Genomic DNA, 23788 nt, shown 5'->3' with positions numbered 1-23788 from the left:
CGAGAAATCAAGCCCATAAAGTTGAGTTGGAGTCGTGTCTGTTAGTTATTTGTTCATTTTTGTTTTTGATTTTTACAAAAAGAAATATGCATATGCTTAACTTCAAGGCCCGCATAAATTTGGTTTGGGCCGACTCAGCATAATAATATTAAGCCCAACTTTAGTTTCAAATTATTTAAGTCCATAAATGATGCACCATTACTTTTTGAGAACATTCAAGCATACATCGCAATATAACCTCAAAAGCATATTCATGGTATTATGTATCTATACAAATCTTATAGGAGGTACTCAAAATTTTTTTTTTTAAAAATCAGTATTATTGTGAAAGCAGAGAATGTTTTTCAATCTTTCGATTATAAGAACTATGATAGACACAAGATACTCAAATTATGCAAATCTATCATCCATCCATTGTCAAATTCTCAGTATTTTGTGTGAATTATCGCAAGTCTAGAATCACTCATATAAGTGAGGCCAGGTCCGTAGTCACATAGTGCAACAGACTGACTCGACCGAGTAGGTTAGCCGCCAACATGATTTTATAGATTTTCTTATCTTTTTCAAGTTCAATCTTTCCCCATCTCATTTGATAAATTGGATTTTATAAATTGGTTTCGAATTAGGTAAAAGAAAAACAAAACCTGACAAAAAATTCTAACATCAAACAGAAAACGAGATTTGAACAACTATCATTCCAAACCTTTTTAAGTGCTTCCAAGTGATAAACTAAACAATGTTTGTATCATAAACTCACTAAACAGTATTCCCTAAACAAAATTTAAAAGAAAACTAGAGCAAAATGTAACATAATTGCTTGTGTTGTGCTAAAGTTGATGGAACGATAATAATATGGCAAAACCATTTAACATTATTCCACTTTCATCTTTTTAGTACTGTGACAATAATAGACTATGCTGCAAAATTCAAGTACTATAACAGTAACCTCTAATTACGAAGCTACCTCTTAAAACTCCAGCAAACTTCCCTTCAAAACTCAATAGTAAATGGAAAGTGTTCGATGATGTTGAAGAGAAGGACAGGCAATGCCGTATGCCCATAGCCATAGGTCCAACTCTGCACTTAGCACCTGCATCAAAACCTCGTCTCAGACATCTTTTTTCGAATAAACAAAAGTATTCAGAAATTAAATTTACAGTGTGGTTAACTATTGAGCTTTAAAGCAAGAAGATTAACTATTGAGAGCCCAAATACAGCATTACATAAATCAGACTTAGACAAGTCCAACTACTACTTGAGGGTGAAGAGACAAACAACTGTTTCTAAAACGTGGAACAAAATTTTCTTAGCATTAGCTTCCTCGTTCTAAAATTATTTAGAATCAAGATTCACTGTGAACCACTGATTGAGTTGTCGTTTCAATGGAAGAACATGAGAATAGAAAGGAATTGCCTACAAGAACTAACCTGGTTCCCAGTTTTTCTCTGGATCGAATCCTTTATTTCCTCTACGGCATGGATTGTGCATGCTCTAAGTTCAATTTCCTCCTCAGTTCCTGAAGTTATCTCTCTATTGGACTCGATTATATCAGACAAGGAAGGACTATATCGTAAAATTCCAAGCTGCTGAAGAACTGCAGGCACGATATAGTCAGCAAACATTGTCACTGATTCTATGTCCTTGAGTTCACCGTATCCTTGACCCTTAAATGCGCCCCATAAATCGGCAACAAATATCTGAGCCCTCTTATACAAGAAAATCTGGTGACCTTTGTACACCGAGTGATCCCTGAAACCTGCAATACAAAATTATTGTAGCATCAATGATTCAATAGTTACAAATCCAACGTAAACAGGCTTTTGATAAGTTTTTATGAAATACATTATCTTGAATTAGTTTAAGCTTTAAATAATGACTAAGTACCAGGAAAGTGACTTGTGATGAGCTCCACAAGCTTTACAGCTGATTTATCACAGGCTTTCACAAGGTTTTCTGCTTTCCCATCAAAAGACTTCTCGAGCTCAAAGCCCACCTAGCAAAACATGCGAGACATTGTTGTTTAACAAGAAACTACTCAGAAGTAATTAAGTAAAGTAATCACGACAACCAAGTATTTTGAACCACATTAATCAAAGCTATACCTCGTGCAGTAAGCGCACACGTTCATCCTCCAAAGGTAGTGGCCTAGGCCATTTTAGCATTTTGCGTAGTTCGGGACCTGCCATCATCCATAATATCACCATGTTTAGCCCATGACAGATAACGCATAATCACATGTACTACAATATATAGATAGGTAGTTCCCAGAACTGTCTTCAGTCTAATCAAGAGAGAACCATCTCTATATTGCTTATGTACCTTAGTGAATATAAAATCGAATGCTATTCAGAAAGTTACAGATATTCACCTAGTTCAAACTAACATTACTACTCAGCACAAGGATGTAACTTGAACATACAAAAAATCAAACATTAACAGGACAAAACAAGCAAAAATCAAGTCTTCACTATAAACTTTGAATCTCCTAGCTATTAGCTAATGTTGTGTTGTCTAAATATATTTTTATCCAGGATTAAATTAGTCACTTGGGGGTGGATAATCGTGAGACACAATGTCATCTTGGCATTATGGAGACGGGCCAAGATACATAGACACATGGCAGTTTTTTTAGAAAAAGGCAACCAAACAAGAGATAAAAATAAACATGTCATCCATCTAAGTCATTAACAATAGTGGGAACCGGTGGATGAGTTGTATACCAGTGTACTTCTGCAACCGGTCTGCATTAAAAGCAGAGCTATCATTTTGAAGAGCTTCCTTTAGTCCCACAGCTAAATGGTCATAATTCAATTCATCATCTGCCATATTAAAAGTGACATTGTATTCATATTCTAGAGATATGTAAAACAAGTAGTACTATCAACATACTCAACATAGTAATATTAAAAAGGAACAAAAAAAGGGCCTATTTGCAGCTTGAGACAAGCAATCCTTTTTGGCATTCCTAATTCAAAATGCAAATTTTTTTCAAAAAAAGACACCAAAAGAGTAAAATAAAGTACCAGGCCAAAAGCAGAAATTGAGTGCATCCAACACAAGCAGATACTGAACAGTAAGAGGGCCATTGTCGAAATAATGAGTTCCTTCGAAATTCCACTCCACCTTTGGTATCGAATCCTTTATTCTTTCCGCAAATTTCTCGATTCCTGCATACACCAATCACCGTTTAGCTCCACGCACACAGCAATCACAAACCACCACCCAAGAAAGAGGAAAAAACAGTTCAAATTCAAACAATACAATTCAAAGCCATGCAATCATTTGTAGTGTCGTAAAAAACAAAAATTGATAAAATTGTGATGAAGAAATAAGCGGCGGCGGCGGCAATGTGGTGTGACCTGAGGAGTCGAGGGTGACGTGGGATGAGCGGGAGGCGACCCAAGCGGCGGTAGCCTTGACTGCTTCCATCTGCAGAAATGGGCGATTTGATGGTATATTTAAGGGATTGATTGATTCAATGAAATTAAACCCTAGGATTTTATGGTATTAGCGGCAGTGGCGATTGCACGTATATTTATATGGAGATTCGAAGTTCCCGCTTTCGAGGGTGTTTTGGTTTCTTTTTTACTTTTCTTTTTGTGTTGCCCTTTTCAACCACGTGATGTGTCTACGACTTTCCTTTCATTCTTTTCTATTTAAAATAATGTTTTAACCATATTTGTAGAGTTGTGATAAGCCCACGTTTTAACCAAATTTGTAAAGTAGTTGTCAAATGGACCACGTTTTAACCATATTTGTAGAGTTGTCAAAATGGACCACATTCATCAAAGACCGTCAGGTTGACCTTAATGACCAATGCCATACTTAAAGTTATTTTATTTTTTTCTTTTTTTGTTTTCATCAAAATTTTATAAAATAATTTTGTTACGGACTCAATTCCCACATCAGTTGTGAGAACAACTAATGTGGGGTATATAGACTAAATAGACTCTCTCTCCTAACAGGCTAGTCTTTTGGGATGAGTTCTCCTGTTTGGTCTGTATCAATTGGCTCTCTTATTGAGAGCCCAAACGGCTCGGAGTGGTGGCCGGGCAACGAACTCGTCGTGACCAACGAGTGCGTTTGGGACCGCTCGGAGTGATGACCCACGGAGTGGTGGCCGGACAAAGAATCCGCCGTGACCAACGTAGCCGTGACCAACGAGAACTCGGAGTGGTGGCCTAGCAAAGAACCAACCGTGACCAACGTGGTCGTGACCAATTAGGACGTTGGCCCTTAAAGGAGGGTTGAATGTTACAGACTCAATTCCCACATCGGTTGTGAGAACAACTGATGTGGGGTATATAGACTAAATGGGCATGTGGGTCATATAGACTAAATGAGCTCTCTCTCCTAAAGGGCTAGTCTTTTGGGATGAGTTATCCTGTTTGGTCTGTATCAAATTCATAGTCTAATCCAATCCAAAGAGGGGAGCGCCTCAACCCCCGAACCCAATTTTATTTTCTATTTATAAGCTTTTGAAATTTGGAAATTAAATTAAGCTCATACCAAATTGATGAAATTAATTGAATATTAGATATCTACATCCGCCCATGTGATTGCCCTCGAGACAGCCCAACAGCCCAACTCATTCGGTATAAAAGATACTTGTACAATGCAAAACATGATAAGAACACCAATTTAGATAAGATACACTCAAGATAGAAAGAGTTATCTATTCTACTAAATAAATCCTAAATATTGTACCAATGCATGATAATCGAGTTGCAACTTGCAAGCATTTTGCTAGGCACTATTACAATTGGTAATTGTGAAATCAAACAAAACAATTTACTACTACCACATATTCAAAAAGTTAACAAATGTTTATGTATTTAAAAGTTTGATGGAAACCACGGGGTAGCATATGCCATTAGAAAGCAAATGTGGAACTACTTAGATAAACAGAATTAAATGTGCATATGTTAGAAAACTAAAGTAGAGATTTCTCTAATGAAAAATGAATGGATCATAATGAGGCATCCTCCTTGGCATAGCCCTACCATACCCAAACTGTGGTGGTGGCTGTTGCCATCCATACATCCCTCCGTTCCCCATCGGATATTGGTAAGAATAAAACGGCGCCATGCCAAAGAAGCTGCTCGTATTCTCTGCTGGCACGCGGTCAGTAATCAAGCGGCCTCGTGGATGGACTTTGCAGTAATAATCTCTACACACTATAGGACTAATCTCGGGGGGAACATAGGGTTCGCATTTGTGCTCCTCTTCCTCTTCCGCTTTCTTATGGCTGCTGCTGCTGTGGTGACGCCCGTCTCCACAGCAGCAGTTGCTGTGTTGTTTCCCCTTTTCGCCATGAGGTTCGAATTTGTTGTTGTTGCTGCTGTTGTGGTTTGAATCAGCATGGTTCGTGGGGTACTTGTCTGCGGATAGAAGCTGGACCGGTTTGCCTAGCTTCGCGACCTTTCTCAGCAACGTCTGGCCGTCGATTTTGCCAAAGACGTACACAAGATTTTCTTTTTCATCAATCGCAACGCTGTCCACCCCTTAAATTACTCCAAAGGAAAATTAAGAGGGTTAGTCAGTTAACCGATAACCGAATTCAGTTTAGTGTACCATTTCAAATGTTTAATCCAATTTGTATAATTTTTATGTACAGATGCATAAGTGTGTGTGTTTGCCTAAATTGATCAATTAACTTCATGATAGGGAATGATTAACAAAATGCATAATTTAATCTAAAAGTGGCGGAAAACAAATAGTAGTTCTCCGTATTAAGGATTATTCAATTCTTTATAGCTAAACATATAGCCTAACTGAAAAAGTAATTGATGACATCGAAAATCCTAAATTCAAATATTTTATCTTAATGATCAAGCACAATAAATAAAAACTACTTATTCAATTAAGAATTTAGATTAGTATAATAGATAAAAACTCCTTATTCAATTAAGAATTTATCGATAACCAACATTTTTCGGTTCGATTATAGGTTATACTAACACCCTATCAACTATCGAAACCAAAAATTGAGTTGAAAATGTTGAAAAAGAAATACCAGGCAATTTCCTAACTTTGTTCTGGACACCGTTGCGGCATTTGTCACAGCAATTGATCTCGATGAATAAAACCTTTGTCTGCATTTCGAAGAAAAAGAGTTTAACAACTTCACGAAAAATCAAGTAAATAAATAAAGTTTAACTATTAGAAAATATCATGTTATAGTATATGAAAGATACGAACAAAATCTCATCATTTATATAGAAAAAGGTTATTAAAAGGAAGATTATTTTATTTCCTTATATAACTGGCGTGATTGTAGGTTCAATATTTCATAAAAAATTCTCTAGCGTGATTGTATGTGTATATAATGAAACTTTAATATAATTGGCAAAAAATCGTTGTTCAAATAATTTTGTTAGTTTTAATTTTTCATTGATTGTGGAAATATTATGTTCCACGCATAACTTACCTGATCAGTAGACATTGGATGGCTGTGATGACTGCACTATTTGTGAATCTCAAACTAACTGCAAAGCATATGTGAATCAGTCAATTAGATCAATATTACTATGACAAAATAGTACTCCATGAAACACATCTAATTCAAGTCATGAATTCTAAGTTTGAGCATCCAATTACTATGAAATACTGCCAATTCAAGTAAGAAAACTCTCTTCTCTTTCATTACAATTCAATTTAATGTTAGAAAAAAAATAAGATAAATAAAAATTCTTACCAAATTTTCGCAATGGGTGTGAAGTTTGAAGCTTTTAAATTCGGACAGAGTGATACCTAGAAAGAAGGGAAAATAGTGAATCATAATTTATAACTGAAGGAAAATAAAAGAGTAGACAAATAGGTGGGCTTATTTGAGGCGGAGTTTCTAATTTGGGCTTTTTACTTTATTGGGCTTCAAATTAACATATATACTAATAAGTTTACATTAGACGAAAAAACTATGGAAATATATAAGTTTAGTTGCTGGGGTATTTTTGTTATCATTTTTAAAATAAATTTAATTAATAAACAGGAATAAATTAATACGGAATATAAATAATGCAATTGGAGTGTTTTCTTCTTGAGACAACATTTAATTCCGGAGTAGATTGTTTGTAAATTACTATTTCATAAATTGTTTGGATTGCTTAAAAATAAAATACATCTACATAATAATGAAATTTTGATGAATATTAAATTATATTTTAGAGGATGAAAATAATATTTTACTTACAATAAAATATAATGAGTCACATTCTACTAAGCTACGAGTCATTTCACGACACCAACCCGCACGTATACCTAACGGTATCAGAAATATCATGTTAAAAAGAACAATTTTTTTTTGTCATCAGATTGAGACTTCCATTCTGAGCTGCATATATGACATGTAATTACTACTCTAACTTCAACTAAAACAGATTAATTTTCTAACCTGATTTTGTTACTCTTCTACCAACCAAACAATGCTGTAAGCCTACCTGAAAATAAATTTAATGATTCAGAAGACAAAAACCATATTTCACCTAAATCACTTAAACTTTTATGGAAAAAAATATCGATATATCCAGCAAACGCGATCGAGAAGTGTAGCCTAGCCTTCATCGCTTGTCTTCACTTTGTTTTGTCTTCAAATCCCTTTGAATAATGGGTTGGTTCGGCATATGCTTGCTCCATATTCCTCGTACTCAGCTTTTGTGTGGCATGCCTGAATCGAAAATAAAACAAATGCAACATTCATATATTTGTCTACTGATGCTAGCCAATGTTAACATTCACAATAAGGATATATTACGACTCTTGGATAAGCCAAAACGATAACAACATATACCGTGTAAAACTCAGGTGTAGATGCAAGTATAGAGCCGCCAAACCAAACTGCATATCTCTGGATAGGATGGCTAACTACATTTACTTCCAAGAGCTGGGCCTGGAGAAGAACATTGGCCAAAAATCAAGATTGGTGAAAGGCCTCAATTGTCGTCAATATTGTAAATATAGAAGTAGCCTAATAGCCGACCTGTACTCGTCCACCATGCTGATGATCTGATGCAAGTACTCGAACATCAACAATCTTTTTTACATCTCGTTGCAACCTTTTCTGGAAGCCTTTGAACATGGCTGACCCTCCAGATAATACAATATTCTACAATACACCAGATGATTCAACAAATCATGAATCAAAGAGGCAATCAAGAACAAAACAGAATCACCTTGTACAAGGCTCTTCTTGTATCTATCGGGGAGGCCTGGATACATTTGTCTATCACATCAGGTAAAGGGGTTGTGAATTTACTACTATAAATTTCAGGATTGAAGAAGACCTGCACAAGAAAGACTAACAACCTTCAACAACATTTCTCATAATGAAAACTCTTTCATGACTTGACCACAATCATTATTTGAATACACATTAGGTTTATAATAGACTTTTGATCTGTCCCCCTTTTTGTTTAATGAGATGTAGAATCAAAACTTATTCTCATTTGCTTGAAAGTATCTTAAACTCGATAATGAGCAGATTTGTAAAAAAAAAGTGAACCAGATAATCACCCAAGCAGGTCCACAAAAATAGTGATTTTTTGCAAGATAATCATGGAGAAAAAATGCTGCTTGGAGAGCTAGCTTAAAGATGGTTAGGAAAGCAAACCTCCGGGCCAAGGAACCGTTCATAGCCAATATCACAAGAATATGGCGCCCCTGTTTTTGGCTTAGTACCACTCCACTGCTTGACGTATTTAGCAGGTTCTTTATCATGCTTATTGAACTCCTGCACTTGACAATTGATATTAGCTCATTAGAAAATTTTGTACTCAAATTACCGTATATCCAGATTCTGCATATCTTAAGAATGTTCAACTACCATCACATAGATGAAAAGGAAACAAGCATATATGATATTATTCTGTCACGAATTTAGCAAGTATTGGAGTAGCAATAACCAATTCCAATCCGAGAGGGTTAGAGGGGGAGGGGACACGAAACCCAGTCCTCAAATCGGCAATCTATAAGATATACCTTGACAATGTCAGAACAAGTATAGCAATACATCTCCTTCACTTTTCGGGTTACTTCAAAGGAATCCTCAAGTGGAAGATTCTCTCCTCTTTCCTAAACAAAACAATATCAGCAAAACTAAATGTCAAAAACAAGAGCCCTTCAAAAAAGTGAAAACAAAAAAAAAACAGTGGTGGTGAACAAATAATAATAAGAGGATATATCTAAACACTATTTTTGCGAAGAATTATTTATCATCTGCCAGAGAGCTTGAGATTTATGACATTTAACAACCAAATCTAATCGAATTGACGCCATCATAGACTATCTTGAACGTGAAGCAAAAAACTACTTTTCTACAGATGGATATACAAGAAACCATACCTTCATGAGCTGTTGGACAAACATAGTTACATCTTCCCCTGTGATTGGAATTGACCTAATGCTACCTCCAATGACATAACCATCAGCAACAGGCACGACATGAGTAGCCCCATCCCCAATATCCACAACCACTCCTGTCATCTCACGCTAAAAAGTGTTGCAGATACAAAAGAGAAAAATTAATCAACTAATCGAGATACAAACACACAGATAATGGTGCAGTGTCTGTCATGTGATACTGCATTCGCACCAAATTAATGAAAGTTTTCCTTCCATATTGGTACATTACCATACCAGGATTTACTAATAAATTTTCAATCCAATGCATATCTTTTCATATGGCCAAACAAAATGCAATTTGATAGCAGATAAAAGCAAAACACTATCTCTAATGAAAAAAAATTAAGCAAGTAATAATTCAACTCCACAAACAATTAGTGATCACAACTCTCAAGTTAGTAGCAAATCACTTGATATCAACACCCAATACGAATACCAACCTTGGTGTCTGTGTATCCAGCAGCCAAAGCAAGCACGGGCTGCACGCCAATAAAGAGCCCGGGGACGTTAAAAGTCTCAAACATGATCTCACCAGTATACTCCCGATTCTCCGGTGCTGTCAAGGGGCTCTCGGTCAACAAAAAGTAATGATCCTCCGGATCACAACGCAAGTAATTGAATATACACTGCTGCCAGAACCTCTCCATCGCATCCCAATTATCAACCTGGCCATGTCTAATCGGATTAATCAGGTTATAAGAGCCACTAACCCTAGCTTTAGACAATGCCTCTTCCCCAATATAAAAGTCCATATCGGCCATCACCCCCGCACTATGCTGCACCATCCAATTCCCCTTGCCGGTGGTGGTTCGTGCCGGATTGGTGATCGAATCGCTTAGGGCTACCACAGACGGGATTGTGAAACACGGCTCTGCATTCCCAGCAAAACCTAATTTCGTGAACCTAAAAATGAAATTGAAAATTCATTGAGGCATTTCGTCGAGCAGTTTGATCGGAATAGAAAAGAGCGAGAATGATTAATTACCCGGTGCCGTTGTCGATGACTACAGCTGGATTAGAGGTGTAATTGTCCATGAGAGTGAATGGAGACAACAGGAAGCTGAGATTTTTGGGGGGTTTTGATTTTAAGAGGAAAGGTGGTCAATGCAGGTTGATGGTGGCGCGAACGAGCGCATGCATGGCGGTGGAGAAGGGTTTGATTTCACCCACATCATCGGTAACTCGTCGGAATCTTCGCCGTTGGAGTTTGAGAAATTGTGATTTTGATCCTATTTGTGGGGGTGAAGCAACAGTACTGAATCAATATCTATATTTACATGCAGTATATATTTTATTTTAGATATTTATTTAATTCTAAAGAATTAATTAAGTAAATTGAGCTTTAATATTTATAAAATTTATAGATATTTATAATATTTGTAAATTTAATATTAATATCTATAGCTATAAGTAAAAGGCATTGAAATCAAACTAAACGTACAGAATAAAATAAATAATAGTACTATTAAATGTAGTGATTATATAGAAATGATGGTTAATATATATTTGCATATAATCTCTTTGTCCCCACTCAAAGTAACACATATTTTTAAATGAAAACATCACTCATTTTACTTTATTTTGGGTCACAGCTCAAATAACATTACATAAAAGTTTATGCCAAAAAATATTTTACTTTGAATGGGAGAAAAGGAGTATATCAAGAAACACGGTTTTCTGACAGCATTGTTTCATCCAAAATTTCTCTTTCTTCAATTTTAAAATTTGTGAAATTTGTTCCATAAAAGAAGTAGGTCGTATTAAATCACTATTGAAGCCTATATGATGTGTAATGGCCCGCCCAATTTCAGAAACGAGCCCACTAGGCCCAAAGCACGATATTATGAAGGTACTATAAATTCTCAATACACTGTTGTTCATATACATGCCCACGGTTCTTAAACCGGCGGTTCCGAGCCTATATGATGTGTAATGGCCCGCCCAATTTCAGAAACGAGCCCACTAGGCCCAAAGCACGATATTATGAAGGTACTATAAATTCTCAATACACTGTTGTTCATATACATGCCCACGATTCTTAAACCGGCGGTTCCGGCTCGGAACCGCCTGTTTCGGTTTTGAGAAATGTGGAACCAGAACTGAACCGTGAGGCTATTTCACGGTTCCGGTTTTGAACCGCCGATTTTCCAGCGGTTTTTCACGATTTTTCACGGCTCTGAACCGCCGGTTTCCGGCGAAAAATCGCCGTTCAGGCTAGATTTCACGGTTTTCACGGTTTCGGTTTGGAACCGTCCAGAACCGGCGGTTCCGGCACGGTTTCGGTTCATAAATTTTGGAACCGGAATCGGCCCGCGGTTCAAAATATGGAGGTTCCGGTTCAAGAAAAAAGTCACGGTTCCGCGGTTAACCGCCGGAACCGAAAACCTTGGGCATCTCTAGCTGTTCATACTAAATTATTAGCAAATTATTTTATTTATAAAAAAGTTACTCTAATAAAATTCATAGCTGTAGGGATCTAAGTAATTAGCACCGTAAAAAAATTGCAATTTGTCATCTCCCTTTCCAATTTCAATCCCAACTCCATATTTCCAACTTTTAACAAAATAATAAAAGTAATTTTATTTATAAATCACTTTATTTAGGCAACAAGCTACGTATCTTTTACATGCAGTACATTTTTTTCATATTACAGTAAAAAGACAGTGAATTGAAAATGATGAACACCACGATAAACTTTGGAACATAAATATTTAAGTGTCAATTTAGTATCTCGATCGATCATTCAAATTTATTTAAATACAATATCACATCAAAATCCATCAACCTGAATATGACGTTGCATAAATTTATCTGTATAAATGTACATCGCATGTTTGATTCCTGTGATCGGAGATTCGCATTCATCTTTAATTAGTTGTCGGTACGTATGTTGAATTTGAAACAATACATAAGCTTTTAAGTACTTTCAAAATGAAAACTTTCAGAAGTGGCAACAATTTATAAAATCATTAAATGAACCCTTATATTTGTAATTTTGTATGTTGAACTAAATTATTCAAATATTAATTGAAGAAATAGAGAAGACGCATTTACTTATAGGGTGATGAGGCCACATATTTAATTCTTGTCTAGAGCTTAATTACTTTTACGTGAGTATTCCATTTATACCAATTTTTTAAAATAATATAATAAAATAAAATATATCAGTCGAACTTTTGCAGACTGAGTTAAGGATCATTGTCTGAACACTTGCATGTACTGTACACATAGCAAAAAGGGCAAAAATAATAAAAAAAGAGTAAAAGCTCAAAAGGAGTAACAAAACAAAAGTAAATACTATTTGGAAAAAAGAATGGAAAGATGGATTTTGATGGTGGGGATATTGATAGAGATATATCACTGAGCATGCTTCCCCCACTCTCTCAAATCAAACATTTACCTACATACCCTATTTATGTCATATATATACATGCATGAAGACATGTATGTATATACGTGTAGATAGCTTAGTCTAGCTTCAGATTACGTGGGGTTCTTTTCATTCTACAGCTTCTTCGTCTTTTCATCACCAGTTCGTCTTGTCTCACAACTCTTGTTGATACTACCGACGGATCCAGAATACGAAACTCGTCCGAAAATATTAAGATTAGTTTGAATAAAGTAAGATGCTGAGTAAGAAAAATCACAATTTCGATAAATAACAATAGAAATAGCTCTTTCGAGTGAAAGAATCAAGTATATAAAATAAAATTTGAAATTTGAAAAGATAAAATATGTCATTTGTTATGAGAAGCCCTAATAAAGAATATGCATAACTTTGTGACATTAAGTACTCCCTCCGCCCCAAGTTACTTGAGTTGTATTCCTTTTTAGGTTGTCCCAAGTTACTTGAGTCATTTCTCTTTTTGGCTAAAAACAAAACATATAATCTCACCTACTTTATTCTTTCTTTTACTTTACTCTCTCTTCTTTCTCTTACTTTATTCTGTTATCTACTTTATTTAACTCACTAAATACAACTTTCTTAAATCTCGTGCCGAAAAGAAACGCCTCAAGTAACGTGGGACGGAGGGAGTATCAACTATCAAGTAAGAATAAAGGTAGGAATTAAGCATGCGTTTAGCAATTATGAATGATATTGAAGGATGATGGTGGATATGGAAATGCCCAAAATTAAGAGATGGGATTTAAAGAATTTGTTCTTATCCCTAAGGAACAACTCATATCCCATGCTTTTTCTTTGAATCACACCATTTTTGTCTTTTTCGATACTCTAATATTGTGATATGTAATGATCTTGACACCACTTTCCACCTCTCCAACAAATGTTTATTTATGTATGCAAATGTGTGTAGTAATGCTTTTTATAGAGTATTTAATTATATACTGCATAATGCTCCTTTAGTCTTTTTTATCATAATTTTACTAAACTGGGCATGAGAGTTTATGAACAGATACTCTTAAAACTCTCATGCCCAGTTTAATAAAATTATGATGCTCCTTTAAAATAATTATTTTAAAACTCTCATGCCCAGTTTAGTAAAATTATGAAATAAAACTAAGAGTTTTGTGTTTTATTAAATGAAGAAAATAAAATAAAAGATGAAATATAACTAAGAGTTTTGTGTTTTATTTTTGTTGTTTTGAGTGGACGAGAAAGTATATACACTTGAAACATCAATATTTAAATTTATCTTTTATTAATAAATGGGTTAAATTTATTTGATCATTTATATTGTGTATATACACAATGTTAAATTTTAAAGCCACATTTTAGATGATGTGTTTTTCAAAGTTGATTATGCTTGTTAGTCGCAACTTCCAGGCTAACTAATCAAAGTTCGTAAAATAAAGTCCTATTTCGCCTTTTCTTTTTAAGAAAATGAGCAATGCGTTTACTACATCATTTCACTTAACTTTATTATAAAATTAATATGATTTATAGATGGACATAATATCTATCTACTAAAAAAAGGTCAAATAGAAAGTTTACACACCATTTTAATAAAAAGGAAAAGTTGACAAGCCATATTTATCTGATGGACCCAGCTGGAAGGGTCATAAAAATATGATTTGATTAAACAAACTATTAGCACCTCTCTAGCTCCTTCAATTGTCAACATACTTTTTATTTTTTAAACTTTTGTATCGCATTATGTATATAGTAATATTTTGAGTTCCTTCTTCCTATTTATATGGGCCATAGTTGTTAAAATAATTTAAGCACCAATAATCACAATGAAGAGTCGAATATATATAGAATTACATATTCATGCATGGAACATTTATTCCAGTAACCCTTATTCCACCTATAATCACACAAAAACCACTATCGAAAAATTAAATACATATAGTAGAAAAAGAACTACGATTCTCTTAGATTTCGACTTCACTTGTTAACTAATATGTAAAATGCATTAATTAACTCCAACAAAATTCCAAATTACCAAAGACAACATTGAGATGAGGTTTTACAGACAGCTGAAAGCGCAGAAGAGAACTTGGACGACTCCAAGCCCCAAGAATTTATTTTACAAAATTATAATTAAAACAAGTTGTTGTTAATTGACCAAAATAAGGACCCATGGCACATGCATTCAAGCCTAACAATATGAACAAAATGGTCCCTTAATGTCTCCTCTTTGATTTTAGTTTATCATCGCAGTCAGTAGGGACCATGTCTTATTAGGGTTTGGTAGAACCCTAAAGGGACACGTTTGCACAAGAGATCCTCTATTTTGTACATTGCTAATCTTACTAACATATATTTGAAACTCGAATATCATTTGTAACTTAAGAATATATACGGCTGCGATATGGAAATATTTCGGATCTCTGTTACATAAATAGCAAATAGGAGAATTCATCTCAAAAGGCTAGATCTCTGTTATAGGCTTAAAATTGGATCTATATTACAAGGTTAACTCATCCCAAAAAACTAGCATGAATATAAAAATCTACATCTCTTTTATAGACATCTTTGTTATAGTTCAAACATGAGAACTCATCTCTTAAAACTATATCTCTATTACAAGTCAAACATAAGTAACTCATCCTAAAAGACTAGTCTAGACCAGATCTATGTTACAGACCATACATGATAACTTATCCCAAAAGAGTAGTCTGAATATTATGAAAGTATTTTGAATCTTTGTTATAGATCAAACAAGAAAATACATCCTAAAACAATAGTCAATTATGAGAAAGAGCTGATTATAATTTCTTAATATGAGTTGGCAAGAATCTCTGTTACACCAAATATGAGAACATATCCCAAAAGACTAGTATTTTAGGATAAAGAACACATTCGGTTTATAAACCTCACACTAGGCCACCACCACTATGAGTCCACTCCCAAAAGTATGCATTGGTCACAACCATCTTCCGTAGACCACCACTCTAAGTTGTTACGACTATCAATGAAAACACTAACATTACACACCAAATCGGGGAACTCTTCCTAAAAAGTTAGTCCTATAGACTTCATACCAATTGTCTTTCCCGTCACAATCGACGTGAGACATCAGAATCTGTCACGATCTCTCTCAAAGAGAGAGATACTAGATAATGGTTGAACATGTTCAGTGTAGTGCATCCATTTGCGTTTATGCTTGGAGCATTAATTAGAAATATATCTAAAAAAATCAATCTATGGTGAGAAAAATATAAAATGTGACCATGAAATGTGACTTGTAAAGAAGGCGACAGGGAGCATAATAATAGGGATTCGACTAAACGAGGAATGCACCCTAATGTCGGATACTTAGGCTACAAACTGCCCTAAACACACAAAAATACAAAATTATATTCATATATATAGATATATCCAGAAATGACAGCTCCAAATACTCCCCCCCTGCTTCATTTCTCAGACACAATAACTGCATTTATTATCTAAAATATTATTTTTACAACTGTTGTTTTCACTCTGTGAACAGCATGCGAAGCTGTATATATATCCTTCTGGGAATACGAATTGAACATGACGACTAATTACTGAATTATATAAAGTTGGCATTGATGATTTGGTCGAGCAATATGTTAGTAAGTAGATTCGAGATTAGTGAAGTTGATTACGTTGTTGGTTGGGTTATTGCTTGTGCATGCATGTGACAGACCAACTAATCGTGTTTACCAGTTTAATCACTCGATTACTGTGTTTATTTCTACCCTATATATGTCTACTACTATAGGAGAAAATTAAACAATACTACTTAAATAAATAGCCTATGGTAACAAAAATCATAATACAAGGAAACATCAAACTTCAACAATTGATATCATGGAAACCCTCAAACTCTCAATAATAGAAATCTTATGTGTGGTATTTGTTTGTTTCATTTTGAAGCCTAGATATACTGATTGGTCAGTATTTTTTGTTATGGCCCAATTATATTGATGGATTAGTTAAAGTTTCAGCTTCATAGTCGGTGGCATGATCTAATATTAAGATAAAATTGCATGAGATTCGATCTTAAAACCAATTGATAAGTGGAGTAGTTCATTAAATTTGTGTAACTCATTTCCATAATGCGATTGGTTTTCTATGTTGCTTTTGGTTTTCTAGATAGCTAGGGCGTCTTGTTGGTTGGTTTGTTGGTGTTTTGTTATTGAGTTATGGTTATCTTTTGTGGATCGTATAGTCCTAGTATATTTCTGCTATGTTGCTCTAATAGCTCACTCCCGTAGTCCCACTCTAAGTGAACAATTTCCCTTTTTGGGATGTCTCACTCTAAATTACATATTTCTAAAAACAGAATCACCTCACTCTCTACTTTTTTTCCTTTCTCTTATCTTATTCTCTCCACTTAACTCACAAAATCACCCCTTCTTTTGGCTCCAACTATGATTGTCTTTAATTAATATTTATTTGAATTTTTTATTTTACATAGGCCCCATAAAGGATATAAATAGTAATGCTTGTCGCCCAAAGTGGACATATTGCTACACTGTAGCTACGATATCTGAATTCACTATTGTCAAAAAATATCCCTAATAAGAAAATCTAAATAATACAACGAAAGTATGCAAAAATAATTAATAAAAAAAACAATGCTCATGTTCTTGAGTAGTCAATTTTCTAATATGGGGAGACCAGTTTTTGCCGGTCAAAATGATATTCCTGACAATATTCAAGCAACTAGCTAGGTAGAGAATCGACCAAATTCCAGCAACCATATACTTTTGTAATAATTTTTCAAAGCACTAAGAATTAAATAATGTAATCTTTGTGGATTAATTAGATTAGTTTATTAATGTTAATTCCCACATCCCTATAATTAACTAACTGTAATGAGCTCACGCATCATTCATCGAGCCACACCCCCTTCAATATTTGGGGTCGACACGAGATCATTTTCTTAAACAAAGCCTTGTTTCCTGCTAAATTCTTGTCCATTTTAATCATAGACAAGATCCTTTTCTAAATTAAACAAGAAATATTTGATTCTAAATTCTTGTCTACCGTAATTAACATAATCATGAACAATCTCATGGGCCATTATCGAGGAAGGAATTCTGACTGGAGTCATTAGAGCTCTACTTCCAGTTCCATTTATTCAATTTATAAAACATGAAAATAAGATGAAATTTGAAACAATAAAATATTAAACTGGGTCTGTATATTTTTAAATGCAAAAGTTTGATCAAACGGTATTAATAAGTAAAGAAGTTAATTAATACTCCATCCGTCCCAAAATATTAGACTCATTTCTTTTGGCACAAGAATTTATGAGGTGTTGTTTAGTGGTGTAAGTGAGGCTGGTAATAAAGCATATTTTTACTATAAATAGAAATGACTCAAATATGTTGGGACACCCCAAAATGGTATACGAGTCTAATATCTTAGAACGGAGGGAGTACAATATAAGTGTGCGTGCTTTCAGTTTGTTACACAATTTCGTATGAAATGTTATCTTTAATATAAAAAAAATCAATATTCTATTTTTTTTTATTTTTAATAAAAATTATCCCTATGAAAATATACATGGTCTTTTTCCACTACACATGAATACAACATGCAGACGAGACCACTACACCACCGCATAAGATGAAAAATATACTACACCATCAAGCAAATAAGATTTAAACCCAAGACCTCCCACTAAGAACTGAAGAGTCTCATGGTGCCTCATATTTTCCATGTGAACTAGACCTCATTTACACCTCTTTCCACCTTAAAGTAGGAATAAACACTTGACAAAAACTATAAGTATCTTTTATTATGAAAACTAAATATATTGCACTTGAAATGGTTTTTTGTTTACCATTCTATGTTATTATAAGATCGAGAACTATTTTCAGTCATTCAATCGTAAGGATATGCAATGGATGCATATGTTTTACCGGATGAATGCAGACCTGAATTCGAATTCTGAATATAACAATAATATATGTATGTATTTTTTTGTTAAACAAGTTCATGTGAGGGAGAATAATAAATAGGTGACATAGGAATTGCATGATATGAGTGGGCCTACAAATGTTTTGGTGTTTATTAGTTGGAATATGATTGGATCCGTTAGTAATCCATTTTGTAAGGGAACAATATCCCCTCCATTATCAAACCGAGGCTTTTGTCTACCTATTTGTCCCTAATTCTAGCCTTCTTCATATATATGTTTCATATTTAATCCTTTTTATGTGGTCCCTAACCCCTTATCATATTACTATTATTATTTTCCCAACATTTTTTTTTAATTCGGATCATAGCAAATCCTTTTTTGGTGGGTTCACACTTTAAATAGTGTTTCTAATTCTGATGAAAGATTGAAGCCACTCTATACCTCGAGACCATTAATTCCAACTTTTTTGTTAAACATGTACAAACACCATTACCTTTTTTGAGGAACAAAGCCATTATTGATTGTATAAAGAAACATAATTACTCATGATTTCTAGAGGTATCTGTTTATGATATCATCCTCTGCATATTATATATTGTCAAGAACAAATTGACTTGTTTCCTATCTATTAAAGTTTGAAATAATTGTGTAGTAAAAAAAGTTCGAAGTTTAAATATGAATAATACATTTTAAACATCATTAATACTTCACTAGCTTATTCAAATATAAACAAAACATAATCTATATTTTTTTAAATTTAAAATTTCATATTGCAGTAAAATTAAACAATGCAAAAATATAATATCTTTACAAGAATATATCATTGTAAGTAGTATACTTATCAATTATTACTATGTTGGATTAAATAAATAATGTTTTAGATTTTCAAGCTGGCTCTTGATTTTTAATGTAATTATTAGGCTACACGAAAACCAAACAGTTTTATTATATGAACTTGTTACATAAACATAATAAAATTGGACAATAATCTATTGAAGTTTGATGATATAGTATATTATTATATATGTCGTGCTTGTGTTGCATAAAAAATTACTCCGTATAAGATAATGTCTATTGTGAGATTAGTTTTGAATTTAAATTAGTTTATCAGAAAATGCTAATATAAGATAATTAAAAGTGAATCGTTAATCATATCAAACTCCTTTTGGAATCATTATATCCCCCACTTCAATTTCTAATCGATCTATTATGATGGATCGAACACACACGCATCATGCACCTAAAAAATAAATTTATTTATATGAAATAATAAAAAAATGAGTACTATTTCAAAGAGCATTATGTTAGAAAATACAATGCGAAAAATAAAAGATTATTGCGGAAAGTAAAAGACGGGAGAACTTTAAAGACTACATTGTGAATGACTTGAATTGATTATCTCAATGGTTATACAACCTTTTATAGGCTCTAATTCTAGCTATACATGGAAAATATATTCTAATTATACTAATATCCTTTGTATTTGATTTTCCATAATCTTTAATTGCTTTCCTTCTTTATTCTTGTCATATCTTCATCCATTGCCTTCTTGTTCTCCAATTAATTAATTTCCTTATTCCAACACATTAAAAAGTTTTGAGACAGAATCATGATAAAGAAGAAATTTTGGGTGAGAACAAGTGAAGTTGATATTAACCCTCACCATTGAAGAAGTTGCAATCATTGTCAAGAACTAATACAAAGATTAATGGTGGTCAATTATGGTAATTATTGTATTCTTTCGGCATCTTATAAGGGTCGTTTTCGTTTCTTTTTATGGTGTTAGGTCAATTACTATAATCTAATCAATTGCAACAAGAAGGTGTCATGTATATATTTAATAGGAAATGCAATATTGCACAATAGAGAAGTGGGATGGAAATTTCATTAGTCTATATTGGTTATGGATTATTTTGAAGATTCATTAATCTTGTCAAATAGTAGAATTCATTTACCTCTAATTAGTGCGAGCACTACTTAGTACTTTTGAATTATGTTCACCACCATATTAGAAGGGGAGATGCTTCTAGTGTGCATATATAATTATTTCTAATCACGAAATTTAGGCCATTATCTGTTACAAATTTCAATTTTATTGATATCTACGATATCGTAATTAAATCAAAGTCGTTGTGACAATCAACAATTTTATGAATGTATCATATGTTGCGCCAATCAATAATTACTACTGTATTTACTGAGTGTTTAAAACACTCTGTATAAAAAGTAGAAAAGGTTTTTAAAAAAAACAAAAAAAACAATGCTCATGGAACAATAAGTGATGTCCCATTAGGAAACTCCACAATAAACATATAATGGGGTGGACAAGTAGTGTAAAATATAATGATCACACATATACACATCTAATTTCTTAGAAACCTAAAGGCATTAATCATTGAATAGTTTTTGACAATGATTGGGAATTTTAGGAAGTGTCCACGTCACCATTAAATTATAAACTCAACTAATAAAATCCCTAGTTGGAAAATTGACAATTTATTAGTATTTCTTTTTCAAAACTTAGTTCAGTTGCACACTCATTATAGTGACTGATGAGTGGCTGTGGGGGCTATAGTATTATAATTGTTGTTAATTATGTATTTAATTATATATGACGACGACTAAATTAATTATTTATTGTACGATCACTAATGAAATTTATGTAGTCCTTCACTGAAGATGAAAGGAAGCATCTCGATGTGTATAATATATTAGTGTGAAAATAACTGTTTGATTTATTAATTTTATAATACGACTTGATAAAAAAGAGATGCAATTATTGATTGATCGATCGTTGCTTAGCTTATTAAAAAAATATTATGAAACTTTCTAGGAAAATATCTGGAAGTGTCGATCGCAATCTAGGAACTAACTTTTTGTCTGTACTATAATTTTGGACTAGTAGAATTTATTTATCAAATTACAAGCAAAGCTTTTGCGACGTTAAAATAAAATAATCTTAAACTGATTGAGACAAATAGAATATTTAAATTGTTTACGATGTTAATGGATAGATTAACTGGTCGAATAAAAATTACTAGTACTAATTTATACTCCCATGTATACACATAACAATAAACTATATATATCTACGTGAAAGAAAGGAGAAAACTACTAAGTTATTTGTAGTTGCTCAATTATTTGTTTTATTTTTAAATAAATAAAATAGGTGATCCCACCACCACTTTGTAGCGGATGAAATCATAAAAGAAGTTGTCAGTAAAGATAAACAAAAAATCAGATATAATTGAATTACATTTTTTTTCTTGACGTACATAATAATTGTTGTATAATCGTCTACATTTATATTGTAGTACTACAAGACTTTCTTTGATTGAAAATTTAAGAAATTACTTCAAGATGCAGAGAAAAATATTACTTGGTACAATCTCTCATTCTATTTACTTATATGTTTGGAAATTATATTGTAATTGTTATATTAGCTAGTAATTATCAATTAGAGACTTAGTAGTACCGGAATTTATTCTTATTAGAATTCATTATTATATCACTAATCTATAAGACTATTATCTCATGATCAGGCGATTGAATTAAATCCAGTAATAATTACAATGAGAAATTAATAACACCAAATGAAACAAGACAAGCTCCGAAATAAAAAATAATTTATTTTGAACGATAAGAAAAATAGATAAAAATAATCCAAATTAATTTATTTGTCACTTAATAACTTTGATATTTATTTCATATTTGCACACCTAATCCTTTCAATATATTTTATGAATTTATGTCTAGATTAATATAAGAAAATTGAATTTAGATATTGGTAGGATTTGGGGTCCGACAATTTTTGTGCGAGTGGATATTCACATCCACGTTGCTGTTGTTATTGTTGTATTTCCCATCAAATTATGTGATAGTTCTTAGTGGGGTAACGCTGATGTTAACGTCATGGAATATCTATTTTAATCACACCCACATCTCATATACATCAAAAGTCTATCCATATATTTAAATTTGTACATACATATATTATAAATTTATAGATGGCCAACCTTAACTTCTAATATATAAAGTCAGCAATTTGTTTGAACTGCTGTCGTGTCGTGGTCTAATTGTAATAACAACAACAATAATGTCATACTAATATTAAATAAGTCGAAATTTTAAACTAAGATGAAGCTGTAATTTAGAGAATTAACTTATTAAATGAATATGACATTTTAAATACTAATGTGAAGGGATCGAAAATTTTAATTAAGCTCTTTTTAGATATGTAATTAGAATTAAAATTAGTGGAGGGACCCTGGGTAAACGACACTCACAAACAACTGAACAAGTAGTAGTAGTATTTTGGGGCCCAATTGTTTTAGTGTTTGTCTAGAATATGTTTCTTATTTTTCGTTTCTGTTTTTTTTTTCCTATAAAAAATGCGTCCGCTATTTCACAAATATGTTTTCGTCTTAAATAGGACTCAAATATGTTTCATTCACCAAGTAAAAATAAAATAAAACAATACTATTAAAAATTGACGAAATTTTTAAAACTAAAATAAATTGCATTAATAATTGACCAAAATTCATACTCCGTCAATAATAATTTAATTTTACCATAACAGGAAATTAAAGACGACTTCATCACTTAATTACCAAATGAAATCATACGAATCAGATGCAACCTAATTCCGTACACGAGGACAACGATAGAATGGATAATCGAGTTATTACAATCTTGAATTTGCCTAAGAAGATTATTGAGAAATTGTAATATTCTAAGTTTCCCATAATTATAAAGCGATTTATTAGAATCTCGAATTTGCTTCATAAAATTATTGAGAAATTGTAATAATCTAAATTTGCCATATTATAAATCAAGTTACTAAAATCTCAAATTTGCCTCATAAAGTTTTCCATCATTATAAAGTTACTTTAAACACTAAATAAAAAAAGTAGAAATTATGTGAATGAGATTGGGGTGGGGAACACGTGGAACAAGCATAGATATGAGCAGTTTGAAATTTCAAGAATAGCGAAAATCATATGACATGGCCGTTACATAATAAAATCATCATTGATATATATGTATATATGGAAATTGTATTCACATAAAGTAGAGATGCAATC

The 23788-nt window shown here is 33.0% G+C and overlaps 2 protein-coding genes across 2 annotated transcripts; both read right to left on the bottom strand.

Moving 5' to 3' along the window:
- Positions 1–658: 658 nt before the first annotated feature.
- On the bottom strand, positions 659–3515 carry LOC121770838 (queuosine salvage protein-like). Its single transcript, XM_042167615.1, has 7 exons — positions 3360–3515; positions 3024–3167; positions 2721–2819; positions 2103–2179; positions 1885–1993; positions 1428–1756; positions 659–1090 (listed from the first exon to the last, which is right to left on the bottom strand). The coding sequence occupies exons 1-7, from the start codon at positions 3427–3429 to the stop codon at positions 998–1000; spliced, it is 921 nt and encodes a 306-aa protein (XP_042023549.1). The 5' UTR covers positions 3430–3515; the 3' UTR covers positions 659–997.
- A 3703-nt stretch (positions 3516–7218) lies between these two features.
- On the bottom strand, positions 7219–10620 carry LOC121770916 (actin-related protein 3-like). Its single transcript, XM_042167693.1, has 9 exons — positions 10385–10620; positions 9840–10302; positions 9340–9486; positions 8977–9069; positions 8609–8728; positions 8172–8282; positions 7979–8104; positions 7790–7888; positions 7219–7666 (listed from the first exon to the last, which is right to left on the bottom strand). The coding sequence occupies exons 1-9, from the start codon at positions 10432–10434 to the stop codon at positions 7589–7591; spliced, it is 1287 nt and encodes a 428-aa protein (XP_042023627.1). The 5' UTR covers positions 10435–10620; the 3' UTR covers positions 7219–7588.
- Between the last annotated feature and the right edge of the window lie 13168 nt (positions 10621–23788).

Source organism: Salvia splendens, chromosome 16 (assembly GCF_004379255.2).
Source record: "Salvia splendens isolate huo1 chromosome 16, SspV2, whole genome shotgun sequence".
Classification (NCBI taxonomy): domain Eukaryota; kingdom Viridiplantae; phylum Streptophyta; class Magnoliopsida; order Lamiales; family Lamiaceae; genus Salvia; species Salvia splendens.
Note: the sequence above shows the minus strand (reverse complement) of the source record. Positions and strands in the feature narration are given on the sequence as shown.

Coding starts and splice junctions, on each gene's coding strand:
- LOC121770838 (XM_042167615.1), bottom strand. CDS start 3,429: ATGGAAGCAGTCAAGGCTACCGCCGCTTGGGTCGCCTCCCGCTCATCC. Junction 3,168..3,359: donor CGTCACCCTCGACTCCTCAG/GTCACACCACAT, acceptor TGGTGTATGCAG/GAATCGAGAAATTTGCGGAA. Junction 1,757..1,884: donor CATCACAAGTCACTTTCCTG/GTACTTAGTCAT, acceptor TTTGTATTGCAG/GTTTCAGGGATCACTCGGTG.
- LOC121770916 (XM_042167693.1), bottom strand. CDS start 10,434: ATGGACAATTACACCTCTAATCCAGCTGTAGTCATCGACAACGGCACC. Junction 9,070..9,339: donor TTGTCCAACAGCTCATGAAG/GTATGGTTTCTT, acceptor TGTTTTGTTTAG/GAAAGAGGAGAGAATCTTCC. Junction 8,283..8,608: donor AACGGTTCCTTGGCCCGGAG/GTTTGCTTTCCT, acceptor TTTCTTGTGCAG/GTCTTCTTCAATCCTGAAAT.